The sequence below is a fragment of the Phalangium opilio genome, unplaced genomic scaffold (genome assembly GCF_054372755.1).
Source record: "Phalangium opilio isolate 3A_F unplaced genomic scaffold, DU_Popi_V2 ptg000329l_1, whole genome shotgun sequence".
NCBI classification, from domain to species: Eukaryota; Metazoa; Arthropoda; class Arachnida; order Opiliones; family Phalangiidae; genus Phalangium; species Phalangium opilio.
In genome coordinates, this window is record NW_028324226.1 from 2,788,174 (window position 1) to 2,810,268 (window position 22,095).

Genomic DNA, 22,095 nt, shown 5'->3' on the forward strand with positions numbered 1-22,095 from the left:
TTGCTTTGTAAAAAAATAAATAAAAAAACCGGGTACGGCCAAGGTCGTTTAAATTTCTTTTCAATAGGTTTATTCAGAATCACAAAAGACCGAATGGCCTTGAGTGTTCCCTAATTCACTACCCCCGTCCCTTCCCCCGACGCTATGCTAGAGAGGACTCGGTTTGTACAGTGGAAGGCGGGCGTTTTCCGGTCCCTTTAGAGATCCAGCGTTCATGGAGTGATCGAGTGGCTATGCTTTAGTAGGGAAGTTGTAGCCAAGGAGTACTAACTACATAGTAGTAGAATTGGTGGAAAATGTGTGAGCTAGAAGATTTCTTATAAGGAACCCCGAATTAATAAACTGGTCCCACCGTCTATTTTTTCCAAAAACGGTAATTAATTAAGTGGTCCTTGGGACCAGTGACCCTAAGTTTTGGAATAAATAAACTGGTCCGAGCAATTAATAAACTAGTTTTGGACTTGTATACCTGTCTTATTTCCAACCCTGTTCCGGAAATGTACTCCGTCATCTGCTTTGGGTTAAAGGTGAAATGATCCTCCAGTTCCTTAGAAACGCTGAAACCGTTATCACGTAACGTTATGACGGGTTTTCCTTAGTCCACAAATAAATTGATTAATTTATTTCCGTTTGGATTAAACCATTATAAGAAATAATTTTATACTGAAGCGATTATATTTGAATTGATTAACCATGTCAGACAGTGATTCATCTCGAGACACATATTCCAATGATGGAGATAGCAACAGTGAAAGTAATGATTCGCAAACTGCGAAAGGCTTTAACACTTTTGCAAATGACGGAAGTTTCATGGAACAATTCAAAAGACGCATGGAAGAAGCGAAGCAAAATCCAATTCGAGCTGAAACATCTGATAATTCTGTTAGCCTCGATAACGCCAATGACTTACCATCAAGCAGTGTAAAAACTAAAGAGACTGAAAGCGAACCACCAAAGAAACCTTTCTATTCCCTTGTAAGTCTTAGTCTAGCAACCTCTTGGTACCAAAAACTCACTACATATAAGATTTTTTTGACTTTGAATTTAAAAGAAATTTAACAGGTTTTATTATTTAGGTCAACTCTAGAACTAAATAAAAAAAAAAAAAAAAAATTGTTAGAATTTAAGAATGGGTGCTTAATGTCAGTGATATTCCGCGGTACCCTTTACTACTTGAAACTGTTCTAATTTTTTTTAGCTGAAAATTGCTCCCACACATAAAAACATGGTCATCGCTTAGATCCATGGTTCATACCTTAAAAAGAGACCCGATACTAAACAGTCTAGGTACTTCTTTTCTCCTCAGGTGGGTAAGAGACGGGGAGGAAAAATTCTAAAGACTGGCATAGTTAAGAAACAGAAAAAAGAAGAACCCGTAAGTATAACCATGGATAAAGAATGCGCGTGAGGAAATTTGTTTTCATTCTACAGGATAGGCAACTCCCTATCTCGAACGACAGCTTATTCTGTATATACTCTGTTACAACATCGGTTGTCAGCACGCGCAAAGCTAGGACTCTATGTAATCTAGCCTTGCGCGTGCTGACAAGAGACAAAAAACTTCAGGATATTTTAAACGATTTTAAATCCTGAAGATCCTGAAGTTTTTTGTCTCTTGTCAGCACGCGCAAAGCTAGATTACATAGAGACCTAGGTTTGCGCGTGTTGACAACCGATGTTGTAACAGAGTTTATACAGAATAAGCTGTCGTTCGAGATAGGGAGTTGCCTATCCTATAGCGTGAAAACAAATTTCCGCACGCGCATTCTTTATCCATGGTATAACCATATCTGGAAGTTCATTATTCAAAGTAAAATAAAAGAAACCCACATTTCCTTAATGCTTAAATTACTTTGAATAAATAACTTCTGGTAACGTAACAAACTTACCTGGATAAATTGACAGTACGTAACATTAACAGGAAAACAATCCAAAAGATGCCTGGTCTAGGTATATGGCTGAAGTGAACCAATATAAAAAGCATGCTTGCGAAGACGATAGTAAAACTAGACCACTCGTGAAATAGAAAGAAAAAAAATTCTTTGTATATAGCCAGCCCTTTTGGGGGAAAAAATATTACATTCCTTTATCTCCTTAAATAAACAAACAAACAAACAAACAAACAAACAAACAAACAAACCTAAAATATGTAGGATAAAAAAAACATTAATTAAAAAGTCTTAATTCAATATCATTTTACATTTAATTGTAATAATAATTATTTTCTCACATATTTACAGTTAATTCCCCCTTTTTTATAACAAGAATAAACTTCTTGGACAAATTTTACTTTCTCTCCGTGAATTTGGAGAGATGTTGTAGCGGTGTCTTTTTTAGTTTTCTTTTTAATAATTAAATTTATTATTATTAGGCAGGAATCAATCGTGGTTTTGTTTTTCTATACCATCATGAGATGTTTCGAGTTAAATTAATTAATTAAATATAAAAACTAATTAACCAATTCATTATAAGTATAACCTTACCTTGAAATTCACCCCCCCCTCCCCCGGTTTCCCCTAATTGTTGAAAAATAATTAATTAGTTTGAATTTTTAAATATAATAACAGCAAAAATAAAAATAAACACTTGAAGCCATTTTGTCTTTTTTTTTTAACACCTATTTAACCTCCCAATAAACCATTGGCCAATTATCATGAATTATGCTGTACGTTAAGTACTTAAAATGAAAATTGGAAAATAAAACCATAATTTTCAAGTCAAAGGTTTGTTTTTTAACTTTTTTCTTAATAGGGACTTGGCAATTCGGGCTTAACTCCGCCCCCAGCGCCATTATGGTATGTTTTTTTAACAGAATGAAAGCTATATAAGCCCCTCCTCCTGGTATGTTTTTTAGCACTACTGGAAGGTAGCCTGACGTAGAACTGCCAAGTTCCTATAATTTTGTAACCCTTGATAAAATATCTCTCCGTAGTCTTTTAACAAAGTTATTAAATTAACGATGGAGAAATTCATTTACCATTCATAATCATAATAGATGTGTAGAAGCAAATTTGCTTTCTTTATATAATTTTCCATTAATTAATTAAAAAAAAAGCCAAGAAAAAGTATAGGTATTAATTTTTAGTAGTTGTTTTTTACTAGAATTTGTAGTATAAATTGTGGACTAAGGGTTCAAAATAGGTTCTTGGGTCATGGCACTCGATGCCGTATTGAATAGACATTTAATTTCGTCCAATAAACTGGGAAGCAATTGGGAATTGGTGCTTTTACCATCCACACTCAATCGAGTTGCATCCTAAGAATGTTTTAAGTTGATTTGATTACTTAACCTACGTAGTAAACTTCTACACTCCACCATTTTGGCATTTCATCTCAATTATACGTTAGATCAATATTCAATACATTATAGTCAGAAGTGAGATGAGACTAGAAGTAAAGGGCCAGTCTAGCATTGATAGTAGATCCTGGCACTAGTGAACAAATTTGAGGATTTTACGCCGCTTCCTTCGCGCCTACACTAGAGAGAAAAAAATTGGTCGAGTTCCAAAAACATTTCCTACCCCCTTCCCCTCAGCCTAAAGCGGCGGAACACGGACGCGGGTGCTTGAATCTAGTTCGGCCGTCTACCGCCGCGAGCGTCTCACGTTTTGGAGGGAAAATTCTGAAACCGCCACCAGAGGGCCAACCGTTGGTGTCTTATCAAGAATATTCACTTTCACCAAGTGAAGAATTTGGTTAGCTCAGTACTTCTAGTCTCATCTCACTTCTGTTATTGGTAATGTAAAACAACTTACCACATGTTTAACTAGTAAACAAACATGATCGTCCTGAATTGACCGGCTATACAACGAGGCACTCTGACCTACTTGCTCCACCACTAAGTTCAAAGAAGAAAAAAAAAAGAGACTCGCTCATCAGGATTTAGTTCATTACTTTGCCTGAATAAACGACAGAAGGACACACGCTCCGTGTTCATTACCGGTAAAATGGCAGTGGAAACAAATTTTTGCTAAAATCTGTGAAAATTCCAGATCTATATTATTTAAAACGAAAACGCCTTTGGCCGAGAGTTCACCGCTACTCAACAATTCTGTGAAAGTGTCCCTATGAGTATTTAACACGAAAATTAGTATATTTTCCTACGAATATTTTAAACGCGAATTACCTTTTGTACATAGTTCCTAACATGTAGGCGGACACTGGAAGGTTCAATTTGAAATCTAGTTTCTCATGCGTTAAACCGCTTTCAGTCTGATAACAAAAACCGGCTTGTTAATATTTAATGTTTTCTCGAGGATAAATGACTCAATCCCGTACTTCTTTCATATAAGTGAGGGTTCCCCTCAATCTTTGAGGCATAATGATACTTTGGGTTGAGAATGCAAATTGGCCTTCATTAAGTGTTCCAGGAGGCAATTGAAATGGCACTCTAACAGCATCCATAGAATTTGTATCGGACTTAAATGAGAAGGCAAAATAATTAGGCTTCTTAAGTTCTTAGCACGCGATTCACCAAATAAAGTAAGCTTACCCCTCGAACTAATTTAGAATTTAGAGTGTCTAAAACGTTAAACTCCATCTCCTTCAAATGAGATGAACTTTTGTTGCTAAAAACAATGGAAACTACAATTTGATGCCTTTGTCCCGGTAAAACTCTCGTTTCATATGTCTACAAAACCAAGAACGATGACCTTAGTTACAAGTTGAAAGTAACCACAAGTCTCCTGGGCTTATTTGAGGGCATTGGAGTATTCCAGCATTCAAATTCTAACAGCGAAGTTTAAACTAGGCCTGTACGAGTACTCGCAAATCTGAGAGTCAGTAAAACATTTTGGACTCGCATTAGATTAACAATTTTTGACTTCTTTGAGGACTCGCTTGACTGGCGAGTACCGGGTAATTGGACTCCGCGGCGACTACCGGGTAATTGGCCTCCGCGGCGAGTACCGGGTAATTGGACTCCGCGGCGAGTACCGGGTAATTGGACTCCGCGGCGAGTACCGGGTAATTGGACTCCGCGGCGACTACCGGGTAATTGGACTCCGCGGCGACTACCGGGTAATTGGACTCCGCGGAGACTACCGGGTAATTGGACTCCGCGGAGACTACCGGGTAATTGGACTCCGCGGAGACTACCGGGTAATTGGACTCCGCGGAGACTACCGGGTAATTGGACTCCGCGGCGAGTACCGGGTAATTGGACTTCGCGGCGAGTACCGGGTAATTGGACTCCGCGGCGAGTACCGGGTAATTGGACTCCGCGGCGAATACCGGGTAATTGGGACATCGCGGCGAGTCCCGGGTAATTGGGACTCCGCGGCGAGTCCCGGGTAATTGGACCTCGCGGCGAGTCCCGGGTAATTGGACTCCGCGGCGCGTACCGGGTAATTGGGACTCCGTGGCGAGTACCGGGTAATTGGGACTCCGCGGCGAGTACCGGGTAATTGGACTCCGCGGCGAGTCCTGGGTAATTGGACTTATAAAATTAGGACTCGTACACCTCTATTTTAAACTAAAACCAGTCTATTAATGAATACTGAATAGCAATTTAATTTTCATCCAATTCCCTTATCTAAGCCTAAAAATAATCAATTCAATCCCTACCAGTCTGATATTTTCATCATCAGCGAGAAGTTGGTATTTTGATGCAGGCTTTATAATAATAATAAATAATAAATTATACATATTTTAATTTATAACAAACTGATTTAATAAACACGAAATTAAATTAATCTTAATTAAATTACTGGCAGTGATGGAGTCATGGGTGTTTGAGTGATGCTGGTTCCTGGTTCTTTACTTGGTGTTGTAATTCCAGCAGCTTCTTCGTAATCATTCTTATCTCTCGGTGTCTCTTCCAAAAGTAACGAGTTCTTGTGTTCCCTCTTCCGCCTTTCTCTCTTCTCTTTCTTCTTCTTACCCTGATTTTTCTTGAAAAAACGAATTAAAATAAATTTAATTTAACTCTTTAATTTAACTACAATATAAATATCAAATTAACAACCTCCGATTTGGATCCTTCATGGCTGGCTCCTGAAGTGTGCCTTTTACTTTTGTTACTCTCTTTTACTTGTCTCGAATCTAAAGAAGTTTGCTCTTTATTATTTGCCGCATTATCTTCATTGGTATTAGTCGCGGAGATCATCTTGGAATCCGAATTATTTTCAGACGACAACCAGAAGTCAATGTCGTCTAGTTTACCACCATCCTTGGCATGATTTTTGATGCTTGGCCCATTAGTTATCTCCGCAGGAATTGCGTCATTATCATTATCTAATAATTCAGCCAAGTTATTACTTTCGTCATCAGTTTTCTTCACTTCATTTCCCAATAAATCCTTCTTATTTTTATGTTTTGAATGTTTCGATTCCTTGTTTCGATGTTTTTTATCTCTCTGCAAAAGAAAGAAGTTACGAAACTAAGTTACGAATTGATCTAGTCTTCAAGTTCAAACCAATAAACTGGTTTAATTATTATCATGATTGGAGCATGGATTAACTAACGCTAGGGATAGTTCGTTCCCCCAAAAAGATAACGCATGCATGTTCCAAACGCCGCCTAGCAGCAGCTACTATCCCTAACAGGAAGTTATAAGAAAATTGGACCAAATATCACGTGGTCTATGCCTAAATTGGGCAAAACGATTTATTTTGCCGAGAGATGGCGCTATATCTACATCCGGTTTGGTCCAATAAATTGGGGGAATGAAGAGGGGAATCAAGGAATAATTCGGAACATGTAGTTGGCGATAGAATTACATGGGAAACCCAGTTAGTGAAAAATCCCTAGCGTTAGTTAATCCATGATTGGAGAATGTAACGGAGCATAATAATTCTCCGACTAAACTAACTAACCTTTTCCCTTCTTTCTTTATTCTCTTTATTAGACTTCTTTTTGACAGTGGTTGTCTGATTAGAAGCAACGGGATCTGGAACTCTATGCAACCTGACGGGTAATATTTCTTCGTCTCTTAATGGCCTGCAAGTGCAATATCAAAGTAAATTTAAATTTTAACTGAAAAATTCCTCTTTGCACTCTCCAAAATCAAATCATACTCTTCAAGATTGATGTCTAAGGCTTTGTGCGGATCATCGGGGTTTCTTTCATCATCATCATCATCGGAAAGTTTGGCGCCTTCTGGCATTTCTGGAGTCAAAATTGTCACTGGATGAATAGCTTCAGCTTCTTCCTCTTCGCTTTCTTCTTCCGCAATCGCTTTTCCTTTTCCTTTCTTCTTCTTTTTGGTCTTTTTCTTGGAAACTTTCTTACTCTCGTCACGGCTTATCCTCAAATATTTGTCAGAGGATATTAAACCGGGAAGGGCTAATTTTCCAGGAATGTGTAATGGTACTGATAAATCAATTTCGGCAACGGGAATGTTATCAACATCAGCGTGATTTTGCAGAACCTAATAAGAGGATATTAATATAAGGACAAAATCTATAAGAAAGGTAAGCCAAATTCAATTAATAATATACTTTGTTGTTAGACGAATCTGCCTTCAGATAATGAGGATTATTATCTTGCTCTCTAATTCTAGCTTCTTTCATTCGTACCATGTCATCTTCAGTAGGCTCGTATTTCTTATATTGCTCGGTTTGCTGAATTATTCGGTGATCAGTTTTAATGAATATATCTAACCCTACATCTTCATCTTCGGAAGATTCTGACAATGGTTCGTTAATCCACTCGTCTAAATCTAGCCTGAAGTAAAATGTCGGTTAAAGCCTCAAAGACACTTTCAACCTTTCATTCTAATAAATAATAAATACCCTTCTGGAACAGGAACTTTTTTCTGAGCTTTAGGAGCTACTGGATTTAGTTCGCCTGCAAACAAAGACTCCAGGCCCTCGCTAAGTTTTTCGCCCTTACCCTGAAGTTTTACAACCTGCTTAACTAGATGAAGAATGCACGATGCCTGATAAAGAATATAATACCCGTTTTAATTTTCAATTTCAAAGGTTAGGCGTTAATACGTACCCTTTCTTGAACTTCTAAATCGGCACTTTGAACAAAGATAGGAAGTTTCTCTATAAGCATTTGACCCAATTCAATGGAATCCATTTCCTCTTCTTCGGCTTTCCTAACGAGCTTACAAAAAAGCTTGGCAATATTTTGAACAAAGACGCTCTGAATATGAGGAGGAAGAACGGTTACTCTCGGTTGAACCATGGCATCGAGAGTTGATCTGGGATTGTTCAGTAAACTACGCGGAAAGGAGGCATAATTTCAACAGTAACCTTAAACATCCCCGAACTTAAACTCGAAAATTACTTGGAAAATTCCCCACAAATCCAAGCTGCAGCGTGAAGAACTTCACAAATGCTATTCTTTTCAGCATTTCCGACAAGCAAATGAGCATTTTCCAAGAGAATAGCCTGAAATCCTTACAGTTAACTTTTGCTTTTGGTTTTTCCGAATGATTCTCCACCGGAAATCATACCATTTGTGAAACTGCAAAGGCTCTTATAGCCTGAACTCGAATGGCTACGTCTAGCATCTGGGCCGCCACAATCGTTCCGTGCTTTGTTCCTTCTATCCTAGTCAACTCGACCAAGATGCTGACGTACCACTCGAAATTTGTAATGAACTGGTAATTGTTTTGGGAGCAAATATCAATGATTTTGGACAAGAGTTCATCCCTGTAGACGGTTCCTTCGGCTTTATCCATATGAACCATCAATTTCTTGACAATTTCCATCAAGTTTTTCTTAGAGACCATTCCGTAAAGGAGATCTAATGCCCTTAAACGAATAGACTCGTCTTTATCATCTAGGCATTGAAGCACCAAATCTTTATGGGCTTGAACGCTTTTCGGATGAGTTTTTAGAATTTTTGACATGGCCAATAATCCCAAATATTTCACTGAAATGTCGAACGAATCTTTTGATTTAATACCCCCAAGAATAAAATGAATAGATAAAAAGACTTAGCTATAACCAAGAAGTGATATCTAGTTTATTAGGGAGAAGGTATAAATTAGCCACATTTTTAGCTTTATCTCCAGTCCAAACGTACGTCCGGAGTTAATCCACGCCTCTAAATTACAACCAACATCTCATTGGTTCTTGAAAACTCACGTCAGCGCGACGCGAATGACGAAAATTACAATCATATTTTCCGACTGAGGAGAGTGTAGCGAAATAGCCCGACCTCCTTTTACCTCCCCCCTTGTATTTTGAAAGGGGGACTGGGACTATGGCGCGCGAATACTTAGGCATCTTAAACCTTCTCCCCAATAAAATTAGATATCACTTCTTGCTATAACTTAATTAATAGTTATTGCTAAGCCAGTTTCTCCATTGACAGATTAAAATTAAACGTACGGTTCTGATCCGAATCTTCTATTAGAATACGGAGCTTCTGAACACAAAGCTAATCAGTTGATAAAAATGAAAATATTTTGAGAATGGTAACAGTAAAGTGTTTAGATAATAAAAATTGGAAACCAAACGTAGGAACCAAAAAAAAAAAAAAAAATGGGTGTTTTGGGTGTAAGGTGTCCTGTTTATCCTCATGCAGAGATAATTTTATTTTTTGTTCCTCTTTTTTTTTTTAAATAAAACCAGGTACTGGTACCTGAATTGAAGCGGAGTGGTTGGGCATCCCTGAAGATATAGAAATTAAGACTGTAATCACAGAAAAATTGACAAGTCAAATATTTTTTTTTTAAAAAAACAACAAATTAACGATTCAAGAACCAGACATAAACAAAAAAACAAATGAAAAACAATGAAACATTGAAATGACCGGTAGAAAAACCTACCCGCAATAACAGTGTTGATACACTCGTAGAGGAGAGACATAGCTGATGTGCTATAGGGGGTTTTATAACCAAAAATAAGTACAGTTTAATTTAATTTAAAATAAAATTTTAAATGTAGCGAGCCTAATATCCACGTTGGAATTAAAGGAAAAGTTCAGATAACATAACATTATACCTTAAAAACGACCTTCTTTTTCTAAACATAAATAGAAAATAAATGATCTCTTATTACAAAACAATTGGCATTTAATTAGTCTTATCAAGAAGTGATATCTAGTTTACTAGGGAGAAGGTATGAATTCGCCTCCACATTTCCAGCTTTATCTCCAGTCCAAACGTATAGTACGTCCGGAGTTAATCCACGCCTCTAAATTAAAACCAGCATCTCATTGGTTCTTGAAAACTCACATCAGCGCGACGTGAATGACGAAAATTACAATCATATTTTCCGACTGAGGAGAGTGTAGCGAAATAGCCCGACCTCCTTTTACCTCCCCCCCCTTGTATTTTGAAAGAGAGACTGGGACTATGTCGCGCGAATACTTAGGCATCTTAAACCTTCTCCCCAATAAACTAGATATCACTTCTTGGTCTTATAAACGAGGACTACTGCGCCATCCGCCATTGGTTTGGGGGTAAGGGGTTCGATTTAGCAGACGCCACTAAAAAAATGACGGCGGCGCAGTAGTCCTTGATTATTTTTAAGACAAATTAAATGCTAATTATTAATATTTCGTAACGAGAAATAATTTATTTCTTTTAATATTTTTCCATCTATATTTAGAAAAAGGCCGTTCTTTAAAGGTATAATGTTATCTGTCCTGTTCCTTTACTTAAGTAATTTAGTTAGCGACTATATGTTTAATTTCTGGACCAAAATGATATGTAAGCATGTACTCCCACACTCACTCGTCCAAATTTAAAATAAATATAAAAAAAAAATAAAAAAAAAGGATAAAATACGCAAATTAACACTTTTAAATTAAAAACCAAAATTTGATTATAGCGCTAATAGCTAGGTTTCTATCGAGTACATAGTTACAAATCGGGAGATTTTGGTCTAAATGTCTACGAGTTAGGGGAGAATAAATAATTCTTTAAAAAAAAATCCGTGATGATTTAACGAGAATGAACTTAAAAAAAATGAAGTCTAAACCAAAATCAAACTCAAACTTTTACCTGTGAATTAAATTAGTTAGAGGCTCAATCAGTTTTTTACCCAGCCTAGGCTCTAGCGGGGTCAAGGCACCAAACTGCAAAGAGGTGAGGGAAAAATTAAGGAAAGAATAATATGGCGGCCAGTGTTTGTTGGGATAACAAGAACACTTTAGTCTAAAAATTTGGATAAAAATAGGAAAAATCATGTAAAAGCATTTGGTATGACATGTATGTTGGCCTTACAACCGTTACGTTACATAGCCTTAATTCATTTTACCATTAAACTTAATATAGAAATTGCGTTCCCCTTCAAGATGGTGGCACATTGCAACTTGTAAATAACTAAGTATGCAACTTGAACTACTTTTTCTTGCATTAGAAATTGCGAGAAAGCAAAAGGACCGCCCACATCCCAATAATTTGGTAGTAGATGTTGCAAAAGCCAATGAACTAAAGAGGATTCGGGTCTATATAGGCATAATGTAACTTATGAAATTCATGAGATAAAAATGGTCGCCAATATGTAAATTACAGATACTTTATGGCAGTTTAAAGATTACTTCGTATGAGCATACGTTTATAAGGTATGTTGCATAAGTATGACACTATCTAAACATTCGTAATGCTAGAGATAGTTTGAGAACGACGCGAGAATTGACTACACGCGATTTTGCAGACCATCTTAGTCTGATCCAAGCGAGGGGTCCGACATTTACACGAAATCCCGTATGCTTCTCGCAAAATCTTTCACACAAAATCACGAAATCTTTGAAGAAATCACGAAATCAAAGATGAAATTCCGAAATCTTTGGCGAAATCGTGAAATCAAGAAAAAAAAACCACTATTTCTTTGGTGAAATCGCGAAATCAACGAAAAAATCACGAAATCATTGTCAAAATCACGAAATCATTGGCAAAATCGCGAAATCAAAGAAGAAAATTTTTGGGGAAATCGCGAAATCAAAGAGGAAATCCCGAAATCTTTGGCGAAATCGCGAAATTCCGTACCCTTGGGAATGTCGGACCCCTCGGTTCTAAGCCTTTGACAGAGCCTCACCAGGTGTCGCTTTAAAATAATCTACGACGTTTCACGGTCCTCTCTCAGTAACCGGTGGCAAACTTATGAAACATATCTTATCAACTTATGGTAAGAGAGATAGCGACTTAAATTTTTATGAGTTTACAAATATCTTATCGTTATTTTTTTATGTTTTACTACCTTCGTAATTAATGCTTCGAAAATGCAAAGGAATAAAAATAAAACCAAGAATTTATACAAAAGAAATGAAGAATAGGGTTAAGAAGAGAGTGAGAGAGAGAGAGCTATAGTTTATTGGCCTTGCAAATGCAGCTGCAGGATATTGGTTCAAGAGAGGGGGAAAAAAAGGCTGGAGGAAGGCAAACCACACACACATAACATTCATTCATACTAAAACAGTCCAGAAAGCGATATATTATTTCATTTACGGGTACTAAGAGAAAAATCCTAAAAACCAGATTGTATTGTATTAGTAACCAGAATTTTTGATAGAACGTTTTTTTTTGTTGTTTTTTTCCACTATATAAGGAAAATTAATTTCTATGGCAGAGTTTACCTGCGAATAATGCTAATAAGAGGTTGACTCAGCTTTCGACCCAGCCTGGGTTCAATTAAGGTCATAACGGCAAACTGCGAAGGAGAACGAGACAAAAAAGAAGGAAGAAAAATATGGGATAGAAAAAAGAACACTTACACCACCACACGTAGTGACGCCGCGTCACCGTGAAAGATTCAAAAAGGTCATGACCCTAATATTTATATTTATTTACAGCTTATCCATTTTAAAACATTAAAATCACTTAAAGGGAGGGTGAAGTAGAAAATTAAGTGATTTTTTATCGATTCTTCTACTAATTTTAAGACCAGTCTGCATAGTGAAACATTCAGGAAATACCAGCTCCGAATGATTTTAAAATTCAAATTAGGTTCAGATTTTAAGGATAATTTTAAAAAAGGACCTCCGACCAATCGCGTAACGCCCTGCCTTTTTGTTAACAAAATTCTCGTGGCACGCATGCTCCGTGTGGAATGAAATTTATCACGAGATTTGATAAAATTTGCGCGCGACGTGACAATCGTGGCGCGAGACATGGAGCGTGCCACGAGAATTTTGCTAACAAAAATGCAGGGCGTTACGCGATTGGTCGGAGGACCCTCTTTAAAATTATCCTTAAAATCTGAACCTAATTTGAATTTTAAAATCATTCGGAAGTGGTATTTCCTGGATGTTTGACTATGCAGACTGGTCTTAAAATTAGTAAAAGAATCGATAAAAAATCACTTGATTTTCTACTTCACCCTCCCTTTAAAGAAGGAAAGAAAAACTTCCAAGATGGGGGAAACAACATACAAAACAACGGAAAAAAAAACCAGATAAGGGACAATATCTGAAACATCATTCGTTACGTATTATAAAGCAAGTGAGCCCAAAACATGCCAGAAAAACAAATATGAACTAAAATTGGTTAAAGAACCATGGAATTAATTATAATACCATTTGAATGATGTTGACCTTTTTTTTTTTTCTTAGCAAAAGACAATAAAAAATATAATATTTTCATTGATAATTAAGCCCAGTGATTAAATGTATTAATTAATTAATTAATTAACAACCAAAAGCAATCAAAGCGAAAGAGAAAAAACTTGTCAAATAAAGTTGTTGGCCTAACAAATATAAGCTTATTATTAAAATATTTTTCCCTTAATTTATTAAAAATAATAATTTGCTCAGTAAATTAATTAAACGAGTACAATCTTTATAATTTAAATGTAACTCACTGCAAACCTATAACTACTGATGGAAAATAATTAATTAATCACGATCAAAACTTACCAATTTGATAATCTTTATGAGCATCCAGTTATTAGTGGAACTGGTCATTAATTTGAAAAAGATTGGAGCCAAAGACAGGTAATTCTTTGGATTCTTCCTAGCTAGTTCACATATCACATTCACGGCAGCCGACTGAACACCTATTATAATATACATTTATGAATTTACTATATTAATTTTTAATTCTTCTTCAATGCTAAATTTAATAGAGTAATATCGGTTACGGGGAGGGTGACATTAAACTCCGCCCATTCGCCTTTTTGGCGGCAGAATTTAACATGAGCTCTATAGCCACCAGAAGGTGACTCCATCCGTTGGCTTGTTAATTTCATTGGCTGAAAAACCAATGACGTCTCACCCCCCCTCAGCAAATATAACTCTATAGTTTCAAAACTTTATTAAATTAACCTGGGTCAGGATCTTCTAATTTTTCTTTCAACCTAGGAAATGCGGGCCTCAGTGCATCCGGAAATTTTAGGAATATTTTGTACATTAAGAGAACAGCTTTCTTTCTTAGGTAGGGTTTGGTTGACGTTAACTACAAACCAAGCATTTGGATATTTCAAGTAAAATTCAATAAAACAGGGTTCATACAACTTTTGGAAAACCAATTTCCCTGAGATTTCCAGGTTTTTCCCTATATACTTCCCTGAGTTTTCCAGATTTTTCCCCGTAGGAGGGAGGGAAAATAGGACTATAACATACTCAAAGGACATCCCCGTATCTTTAATATAACCAGAGTTATGAGCCTCCAAAGTTTAGTGTAATGTTAATTCTATGGAGGGTATGTTTATGAACATTTTTCTTAATTACTCGGCCCCAGTTTGTCGTAGCCCGAAGTTTTTAGTATGGTTGGATGGGGGGCAAATAGGACTATAACATACTCAAAGGACATCCCCGTATCTCTAATATAACCAGAGTTATGAGCCTCCAAAGTTTAGTGTAATGTTAATTCTATGGAGGGAATGTTCACGAACATTTTGCTCAATTACTCGGCCCCTGTTTGACGCAAATTTCCCTGATTTCCCTGAATTTTACTAATAATTCGAAATTTCCCTGAATTTTTCGTCAACTATTTATTTCCCTGATTTTTCCAGGTTTTCCAGGTTTGTATGAACCCTGATAAAAGGAGAAAACAGAATGATTTTAAGGACTCTAACCAAAGTCATGACATCATTTGCTAAATCCCTAGATAGATCAGGTGTAACAAAACAAGCCAATCCGCTCATAGCAGTACCAGCATCGTAGAGATTTTGGCTGTTAAGATCCTGTATTTATGTGTGTGAAAATTTAATGAAACACTCTTACAAACTCAGAAATTCCCCTAATTATACCATACTTACTTTCCTAATCATATTAGTAGTTAGCATAAGAACTTCGGTACTTTCATGGAAACTCTGAGATGCAGCCAAATACCCAATCCTCTTATAAGTATATTTGGTCGAACTCATAACCTCAATGATATTAAAAGCAGCCCAGCTAATATCATACCCTAACATTTGAAGCTACAAATACATAAAAATGAAGATGCTACTTAATATCTAAGAACGTTATTTAAAGAGCTAATTTAGGTTTAAAAAAAAAAAATAATTACATATGTTAGCTTGGCCACTGCATTTGACTTAACGGAGATGTTTTCTTGACGAAGTTCTTCCTTAATTTCTTCGATACATTGAGCCACATATTTTGCCTTAAAACAATACTTAAATCTTAACTGAGCCACAAATAATGTTCATCATGATTTAAACAAAACGAATTCCCCAAATGGATTATTTAATTATATCAAAACATTCTTCCATAACCATAAGTGCACTCGTTCAGAAAATGTTTTTCACTGAGTGAATGGGCCTTGGCTTCTTCGATATTGGGAGCAACATAAGAAACAGAAAATCTTCTTACCTCATTTTCCTTGTTATTTCTTATTCCACGTACTAGGTCTGTTAAATTCTTGTCGAACATACGTTCGATATTGCCTTTAACCTTCCGTAATGCCATAATTTTAAGCTAATTCTATTACAAAACAATACCTAAGTGTTAAATTTAATTCGCGTTAATCTACTTTTCGCACTTCGCACGATCCCATAGCGTAGACTAGCTATGGCGGATCTTATCACGTGACGACCTTTTGACGTCTTCATATTCGCAGAGGGCGTAAAAATCACGAGACTACCGGCGAACTCGAGCATATCAAATCATTCACCAATCAGGTAACTCGATTTTAAAAGCGGGAAAGTTTAAGCATGTATTGAACTCGTGACACTGTGGAATTCACATTTAAAGAGCCATCATAGTCAGTGGCGCCATCTTGTAAATAATTTTTAAGGGTAAAAGGGCAAAGGCTTAGTTATGGCCGAACTAAAACCGCTCACTTTAAAGGTTGGAAAATTAATTCCACGATTAAAATTTCCTGTACTTGAAAAGAAAATTCTATTATCGCAACCGGAAGGTCCACTTGGACGGTTGAAAAAATTACGGGCTACAGTTACGGCTTTATATAAGTATGAACGAATCGAATTAAATAAACCCAGAGGTATTGAAGCTCGTGGGTACGCTGAGAGACTAATCACGGAAGCCATTCGCAATGGAGATTGTCACAAACCAACGATGGAACTGGCAGACTTTTGGTTGGAAGAAAAACAACTAATTCATAAGTTATTTAAAGTTTTGGTCCCGAGATACGTGGACTACACCTCGGCATTCACGTTGATGCATCAAGTCCCTATCAATTACGAGAATCTGAAACTAAATAAAGGAAATCGACCACAAGTGGATAGAGTTGTCTTGGAACTGCGTGGAAATCCTTACCCACCCATGCCTAATTTCCGCCCTCCTCCCAATAGAAACAGCATCACAAATATGCTTTTAGAAGGGGCAAGGCGAGATAAAAATAATATTTAAATTTAAATTGTTCATTTTGAATACGGGAAGAGCATTGTATAGATAAGTTTCTAAGAAAGCATCAATTAAAAAAACAAACACATTAGAGTGAATCATTTCTTTATTTGTAGTATAAAATTTTACTTATATAACATGACAACATTTACCAAATAATTATCCAATAATAACTTAAATTACATAACATTATCTCGGAAATTACTTTTTTGGTAGAAAAACAAATACATATTTTAAATTTTTACTCGGGCTACATATTGAGAATCTCCATCTGCGAATGCGCAATTAGATAAAGGATTAATTAACATAATTAAAAAATTTAATGTTTTAAATTTATTTCATACCTCAACTTCTATATCAGGAGCTTCAAATCCAAAAACCTTGGCAAGGAAATATAACTCTCCGTCAATAGTTCTTTTAATGTTTTTAGCATTTCTAAATCCATGTTGTTCCTCTATGAATTCAAATAAATATTAGTTGTAATAACCGTTAAAGGGAGGGTGAAGTAGAAAATCAAGTGATTTTTTATCAATTCTTCTACCAATTTTAAGACCAGTCTGCATAGTGAAACATTTGGGAAATACAGATTCCGAATGATTTTAAAATTCAAATTAGGATCAGATTTTATTAATAATTTTAAAGAAGGACTTCCGACCAATCGCGTAACGCCCTGCCTTTTTGTTAACAAAATTCTCGTGGCACGTTCCGTGTCGAATGAAATTTATCACGAGATTTGATAAAATTTGCGCGCGACGTGACAATCGTGGCGCGAGACATGGAGCGTGCCACGAGAATTTTGTTAACAAAAAGGCAAGGCGTTCCGCGATTGGTCGGAGGACCTTCTTTAAAATTATCCTTAAAATCTGAACCTAATGATATTACAACAGGAAGTATTTCCTGAATGTTTCACTACGCAGACTGGTCTTATAATTAGTAGAAGCATCGATAAAAAATCACTTGATTTTCTTCTTCACCCTCCCTTTAATTTAGTTTATAGTTTCACTATAATTCACCAGGGAAAAGAATATAAGCTGTTTTCAATCCCTTTTTCTTCAAAACTTCAAACATTTTCTCAGCTTGTGAGGGTGGTACAACCTTAAGGGAAAAAAAGAACACTTATCAATAATAAAACTATTATAAAATCCATGATCATACAGTTTATGATTTATTAGGGCCCGGCCTAAGCCTTGGCCCCTAATGCAAAACTAAGTCCAGTACTCGGCTCCATACTCAAACCAAGGACTCGAACTTAATGAGTACTCGCACACCACTGAAAACGCTACTAGAACCCTTTTTTGAGTACTTCAACTATGTTGTTATCGAGTATCGAGTTGATACTCCAACCGAGTACTCTAACTTAATGAGTACTCGCACACCACTGGAAAAGCTACTCGAACCTTTTTTGGGTACTTCAATGTGTTGCTAACGAGTATCGAGTCGATACTCCAACCGAGTACTCTAACTTAATGAGTACTCGCACACCACTGAAAAAGCTACTCAAACCTTTATTGAGTACTTCAACTATGTTGTTATCGAGTATCGAGTCGATACTCCAACCGAGTACTCGAACTTAATGAGTACTCGCACACCACTGGAAAAGCTACTCGAACCTTTTTTAAGTAAATCAACTGTTTTTATCGAGTATCGAGTCGATTCTCGAACCGAGTACTCGAACTTAATGAGTACTCGCACACCACTGGAAAAGCTACTCGAACCTTTTTTGGGTACTTCAACTATGTTGTTAACTTGTTATCGTCAAACCTTTTTTAAGTACTTCAATGTGTTGTTATCGAGTATCGAGTCAATACTCCAACCGAGTACTCTAACTTAATGAGTACTCGCACACCACTGCTCAGAAACTAAAATATTAACATTCATACTTTGTCATCGCCTCCTTGAAAGAATGCTATGGCGCTGCTTAATTTTTCCGTATGATGAATGGGTGATCTATCAATGTAGACTTGTTTCTCTTCCGGATAAGCGCCAACCAAACTATCCAAATAACGGCTTTCAAATTTATGAGTATCTACTGCTAACGCTTCCAAATCAGAAATACCATAAAAACTAATTCCTACAAAATGATTATTGAGCTTTCAAAAATTGTGTAAGTGATTAGGTTAATTAATCAAATTGATGTCGTTATCTTTACCAGCGTGAAAAACTGATTTAAAAGTTAATGCCGCTATGGTTGTATAACCACCAGCTGATCCACCGTCAATACTTAATCTATTTCCGTCAACTTTCCCAGATTTCACAAGAAAAAGAGCTCCATTTGTTACGTCATCAATATCAAGAATTCCCCAACTAGATTGCGGCGTAGTAAAAAAATCTTAAACTTTGTACTTTGTACTCGGACTCGGACTCGCAATTAATACAAATTTTACGTTTACTTTTTCTTCAGGGAATCTCTGTATTTTCGTCCAAATCCAGTACTTCCCCGATAGTTGACATCTAGTACCGCTATTCCTCTGCTAGTTAGATATTGATGTTTAAGTGATAAAACTAATCTTGCAGAGGCAGTCGGCCCTCCATGAGCTCGAACCATAAGGGGAGGTAGTTGGCCTTCTGGAGCTATATAGTCTTTGTTCTAAAAATGATAAGTTATTTTAATTGTTCGTCTCAGGTTAAACTTAATTAAAATTACGCTTTCCAGGACTCGCGAGGGCTGGAAAACGGGACGCGAGGGCTGGAAAACGGGACGCGAGGGCTGGGAAATGGGACGCGAGGGCTGGAAAACGGGACGCGAGGACTTACACACCTCTAATTAAAATTAATATACCTTTGGTAAATAAAGATATCCATAAGACGTGCCATTAAAAGACGTAGGAAAGCTGACTTTTTCAGGAATTGATAAATAACCCTCATCTATTTTCTCTGTTATAGTAGAAACTATAGTTTCTGCCTTAAAAACAAAAGTATTAAATCAATATCTAGACAAATTGCGGTAGAGCTTAATCACAACAAAAGGGTGTCACACAGTGGTGTGCGAGTACTCATTCAGTTAGAGTTATTTTTGATACTCGGACTCGGCTCAAAACAGAAAAAAACGGGACTCGCACACCACTGGTGTCAAGTAGTTCCTAATTTAAACTGCGCATCATTATAGTTTCAATAACGACAGCTCAAGAGCAAAATTATATAAATTTTCAGCTAACTTCTCCAGATTTTGGGTCAAGTCGATATAATGCTGAAGCTTGACAAGGATTTCCAGATATCAAGAAAAGTTGTCCATTATTGGAACAAGCTATAGTATCAGTTGGGCTCATCTCGCAAGCTTGGGTGGTTTTCAAAGAACTTGTTGAAATTTTTTTAAGCTCGGATGTTTTTGTATTATACACCGATAGTTCCTGAATGAAATAATAAACTTTGCAGAAACAAAACAACTGAAAGTAAAACTGTTCTTCTAATATGTACTTCATCAAAGTAACCGTAGATTTCGTTAGATCCTTTAGGTCCAAAAGCGTAACCACGTATTCCAAAAATCCATTGTGGTCCACCAATTTCACTTTCTTTGGGGACAATATTTTGGATTTCTTTAGATTCCAAATTAAAATGATGCAAGTTCCACCAATTGTTACGATCATCGATATAGTAAAGTTCTCCTTCGGGGGACCATTTGGGAAGGATGACGCTATTATCATTACCCCCTGCAACTTTTGTTTTGCTATCCTTTATAATGGATGTTCCGTCATCATTTATTTTGGCGTACCAAATTTCAGTCGAATCCCAGGGCTAAGGCAAACATTGATGTTTGGAAATTGCGGTTCAATAAGAAAAGTTTGAACTATTTTTCACCAACCATGTTTGGATGGTTCCATTCTACCCAAACTAATTTTTTTCCATCCTGACTAACACGTGGCGAATTATAAAAATCGGCACCGGATACCTACATTGTTAATTAATTTGAAATATTTAACTAAAAATGTAAAACTAAACGGAACGGAACAGAAAGAAAGTGTGTCTTTACTAAAACATGTTCCTCCTTTGTCTCAGGGTCAATGGCAACAATGGTATTTTCACTTTCAATTCTAGCTTTGGATTCAACACCACTATGGTCTTCTCTTACCGCTACAATTTTTTTCAGCTATATATAAAATGGATGGTTCAATAAATAATTTGGGACTGCCCTATGACCTTTCCTCGCTTTCAAATATTTTATCTTATCTTACAGGTGAAATGTACTGGCCATCAGCGTACATATAGTTTTTATTTTTATCTTCCGTTACCGGTTCAGGTAAGCTATTAGGAGTTTTTTGTCTATATAATCTTTGGTCTTTAAAGTTGCTAAAATAAACAGCCCCGTCTTTGCTAACAAAAAAGGAACCACCACCGTATTCGCTAGCTCTAGTTCTGGCATTAAATCCTTCCGGTGTCCAGTCTGTTTTAACTTTGTCACCACCAGTTTTAAAGGAACAAATAACGTTCCTTCCAGCTTCGGAACTTCTGGTTTCAATCCAGTAAACTCTACCTTCTTCATCAACTTCTAAATCTCCCGCTAGTGAAACACCCCCTTTGGAAACTACATCGCTAGTTATGGGAGATTTCCAAGTTCCATAATCGGCTACTTTCACTGACACTGACATTTCTGAAACAGAGCTTAAGAGGCCAAGGCTTAATGTTAATATTTATTTATGTAAACGGTAATTGACAATTTGACATAAATAGTAAATATAAAGTACAATTTACGAAGTTGAACTCCAAATGATAAAGAAATTCTATTACAAAGCGATTTTCTACTCCTCCCAATTGTAGGTGTAATAAAAACAGATTTTACAAGCTGATTAGCTACAAAACACACGTGTTTAAATAACATCAAACCAGTTGCCGCCTTGCCGGTCACCGGGGCCCTTTAAACACTTCACTGCGCACGCGCCAAAAAATGCCATATTCAGCTAAAGCGTGATCGAGTGGGCTGTGATTGATTTTAAGTTGACTTCTATTAAAACAGTTTAATTTCCTATCCCTAGTTTATTTTCTCCCCACAGTGCAACCAAACTGGGTTCACTTCCTTTGTGCACCTTAGATAGTCCATTATTAACTAAACAAATTTTATTTTGACTATTTAACCAAACACTAGAGCCTAAACCATAGATAAAGCGCGTGAGGAAATTTGTTTTCACGTTATAGGATAGGTAACTCCTTATCTCCGCCGGCAGACTATTCGATATATACTCTGTTCCAGCTTCGGTTGTCAGCAGGCTGAAAGCTAGGTCTCTATACGGGAGTGGCTTAGCGGTAACCTATAGCGTGGTTTGCGCGTGCTGACAACAGTCGAAGAAATTACTGATCTGAGATAGGGAATTGCCTATCCTCTAAGCGTGAAAAGTAATTTCCTCACGCGCTTTCTTTATCCATGCAACCACGAAAAAAGAATCCAGCCGCTTTCCAGCGGGGAGTATTTTGTCAGGGTCACATGATTGTTGCAATAAAGGCGCGCGGGATTTA

General features: G+C 36.7%; 4 protein-coding genes across 7 annotated transcripts; 2 read left to right on the forward strand and 2 right to left on the reverse strand.

Moving 5' to 3' along the window:
• Positions 1-501: 501 nt before the first annotated feature.
• On the forward strand, positions 502-2,596 carry LOC149610299 (telomerase RNA component-interacting RNase-like). Of its 2 annotated transcripts, XM_089859461.1 has the most exons (3): positions 510-975; positions 1,307-1,375; positions 1,922-2,596. In XM_089859461.1, exons 1-3 carry the CDS (start codon positions 694-696, stop codon positions 2,024-2,026), a joined length of 456 nt encoding a protein of 151 aa, XP_089715587.1. In that variant the 5' UTR covers positions 510-693; the 3' UTR covers positions 2,027-2,596. The 2 variants fall into 2 exon arrangements, with proteins under 2 accessions (XP_089715588.1, XP_089715587.1); XM_089859462.1 differs by lacking the exon at positions 1,922-2,596 and having other exon boundaries at positions 502-975; positions 1,199-1,375.
• Positions 2,185-15,911, reverse strand: g (adaptor-related protein complex 3, delta 1 subunit-like garnet). Of its 3 annotated transcripts, none has more exons than XM_089859443.1 (26): positions 15,658-15,911; positions 15,353-15,448; positions 15,102-15,263; positions 14,919-15,026; positions 14,167-14,296; positions 13,759-13,898; positions 10,907-10,980; positions 9,728-9,777; positions 9,541-9,569; positions 9,288-9,336; positions 8,405-8,826; positions 8,236-8,339; positions 7,942-8,167; positions 7,734-7,879; positions 7,440-7,665; positions 7,017-7,369; positions 6,816-6,939; positions 5,966-6,355; positions 5,709-5,891; positions 5,566-5,613; positions 4,493-4,630; positions 4,279-4,419; positions 4,127-4,212; positions 3,941-4,065; positions 3,756-3,838; positions 2,185-3,256 (listed from the first exon to the last, which is right to left on the reverse strand). In XM_089859443.1, exons 1-26 carry the CDS (start codon positions 15,751-15,753, stop codon positions 3,125-3,127), a joined length of 3,861 nt encoding a protein of 1,286 aa, XP_089715569.1. In that variant the 5' UTR covers positions 15,754-15,911; the 3' UTR covers positions 2,185-3,124. The 3 variants fall into 3 exon arrangements, with proteins under 3 accessions (XP_089715569.1, XP_089715568.1, XP_089715570.1); XM_089859442.1 differs by having other exon boundaries at positions 9,541-9,590; positions 15,658-15,910; XM_089859444.1 differs by lacking the exons at positions 2,185-3,256; positions 3,756-3,838; positions 3,941-4,065 and having other exon boundaries at positions 4,123-4,212; positions 9,541-9,590.
• A 154-nt stretch (positions 15,912-16,065) lies between these two features.
• Positions 16,066-16,748, forward strand: mRpL17 (mitochondrial ribosomal protein L17). The gene has a single exon (XM_089859460.1). It carries the CDS (start codon positions 16,105-16,107, stop codon positions 16,654-16,656), a length of 552 nt encoding a protein of 183 aa, XP_089715586.1. The 5' UTR covers positions 16,066-16,104; the 3' UTR covers positions 16,657-16,748.
• Positions 16,739-21,504, reverse strand: LOC149610302 (uncharacterized). The gene is made up of 13 exons (XM_089859451.1): positions 21,330-21,504; positions 20,820-21,246; positions 20,618-20,734; positions 20,450-20,536; positions 20,065-20,382; positions 19,806-19,997; positions 19,430-19,552; positions 19,041-19,237; positions 18,800-18,954; positions 18,531-18,721; positions 17,664-17,745; positions 16,995-17,104; positions 16,739-16,921 (listed from the first exon to the last, which is right to left on the reverse strand). Exons 1-13 carry the CDS (start codon positions 21,461-21,463, stop codon positions 16,901-16,903), a joined length of 2,154 nt encoding a protein of 717 aa, XP_089715577.1. The 5' UTR covers positions 21,464-21,504; the 3' UTR covers positions 16,739-16,900.
• Positions 21,505-22,095: the final 591 nt, after the last annotated feature.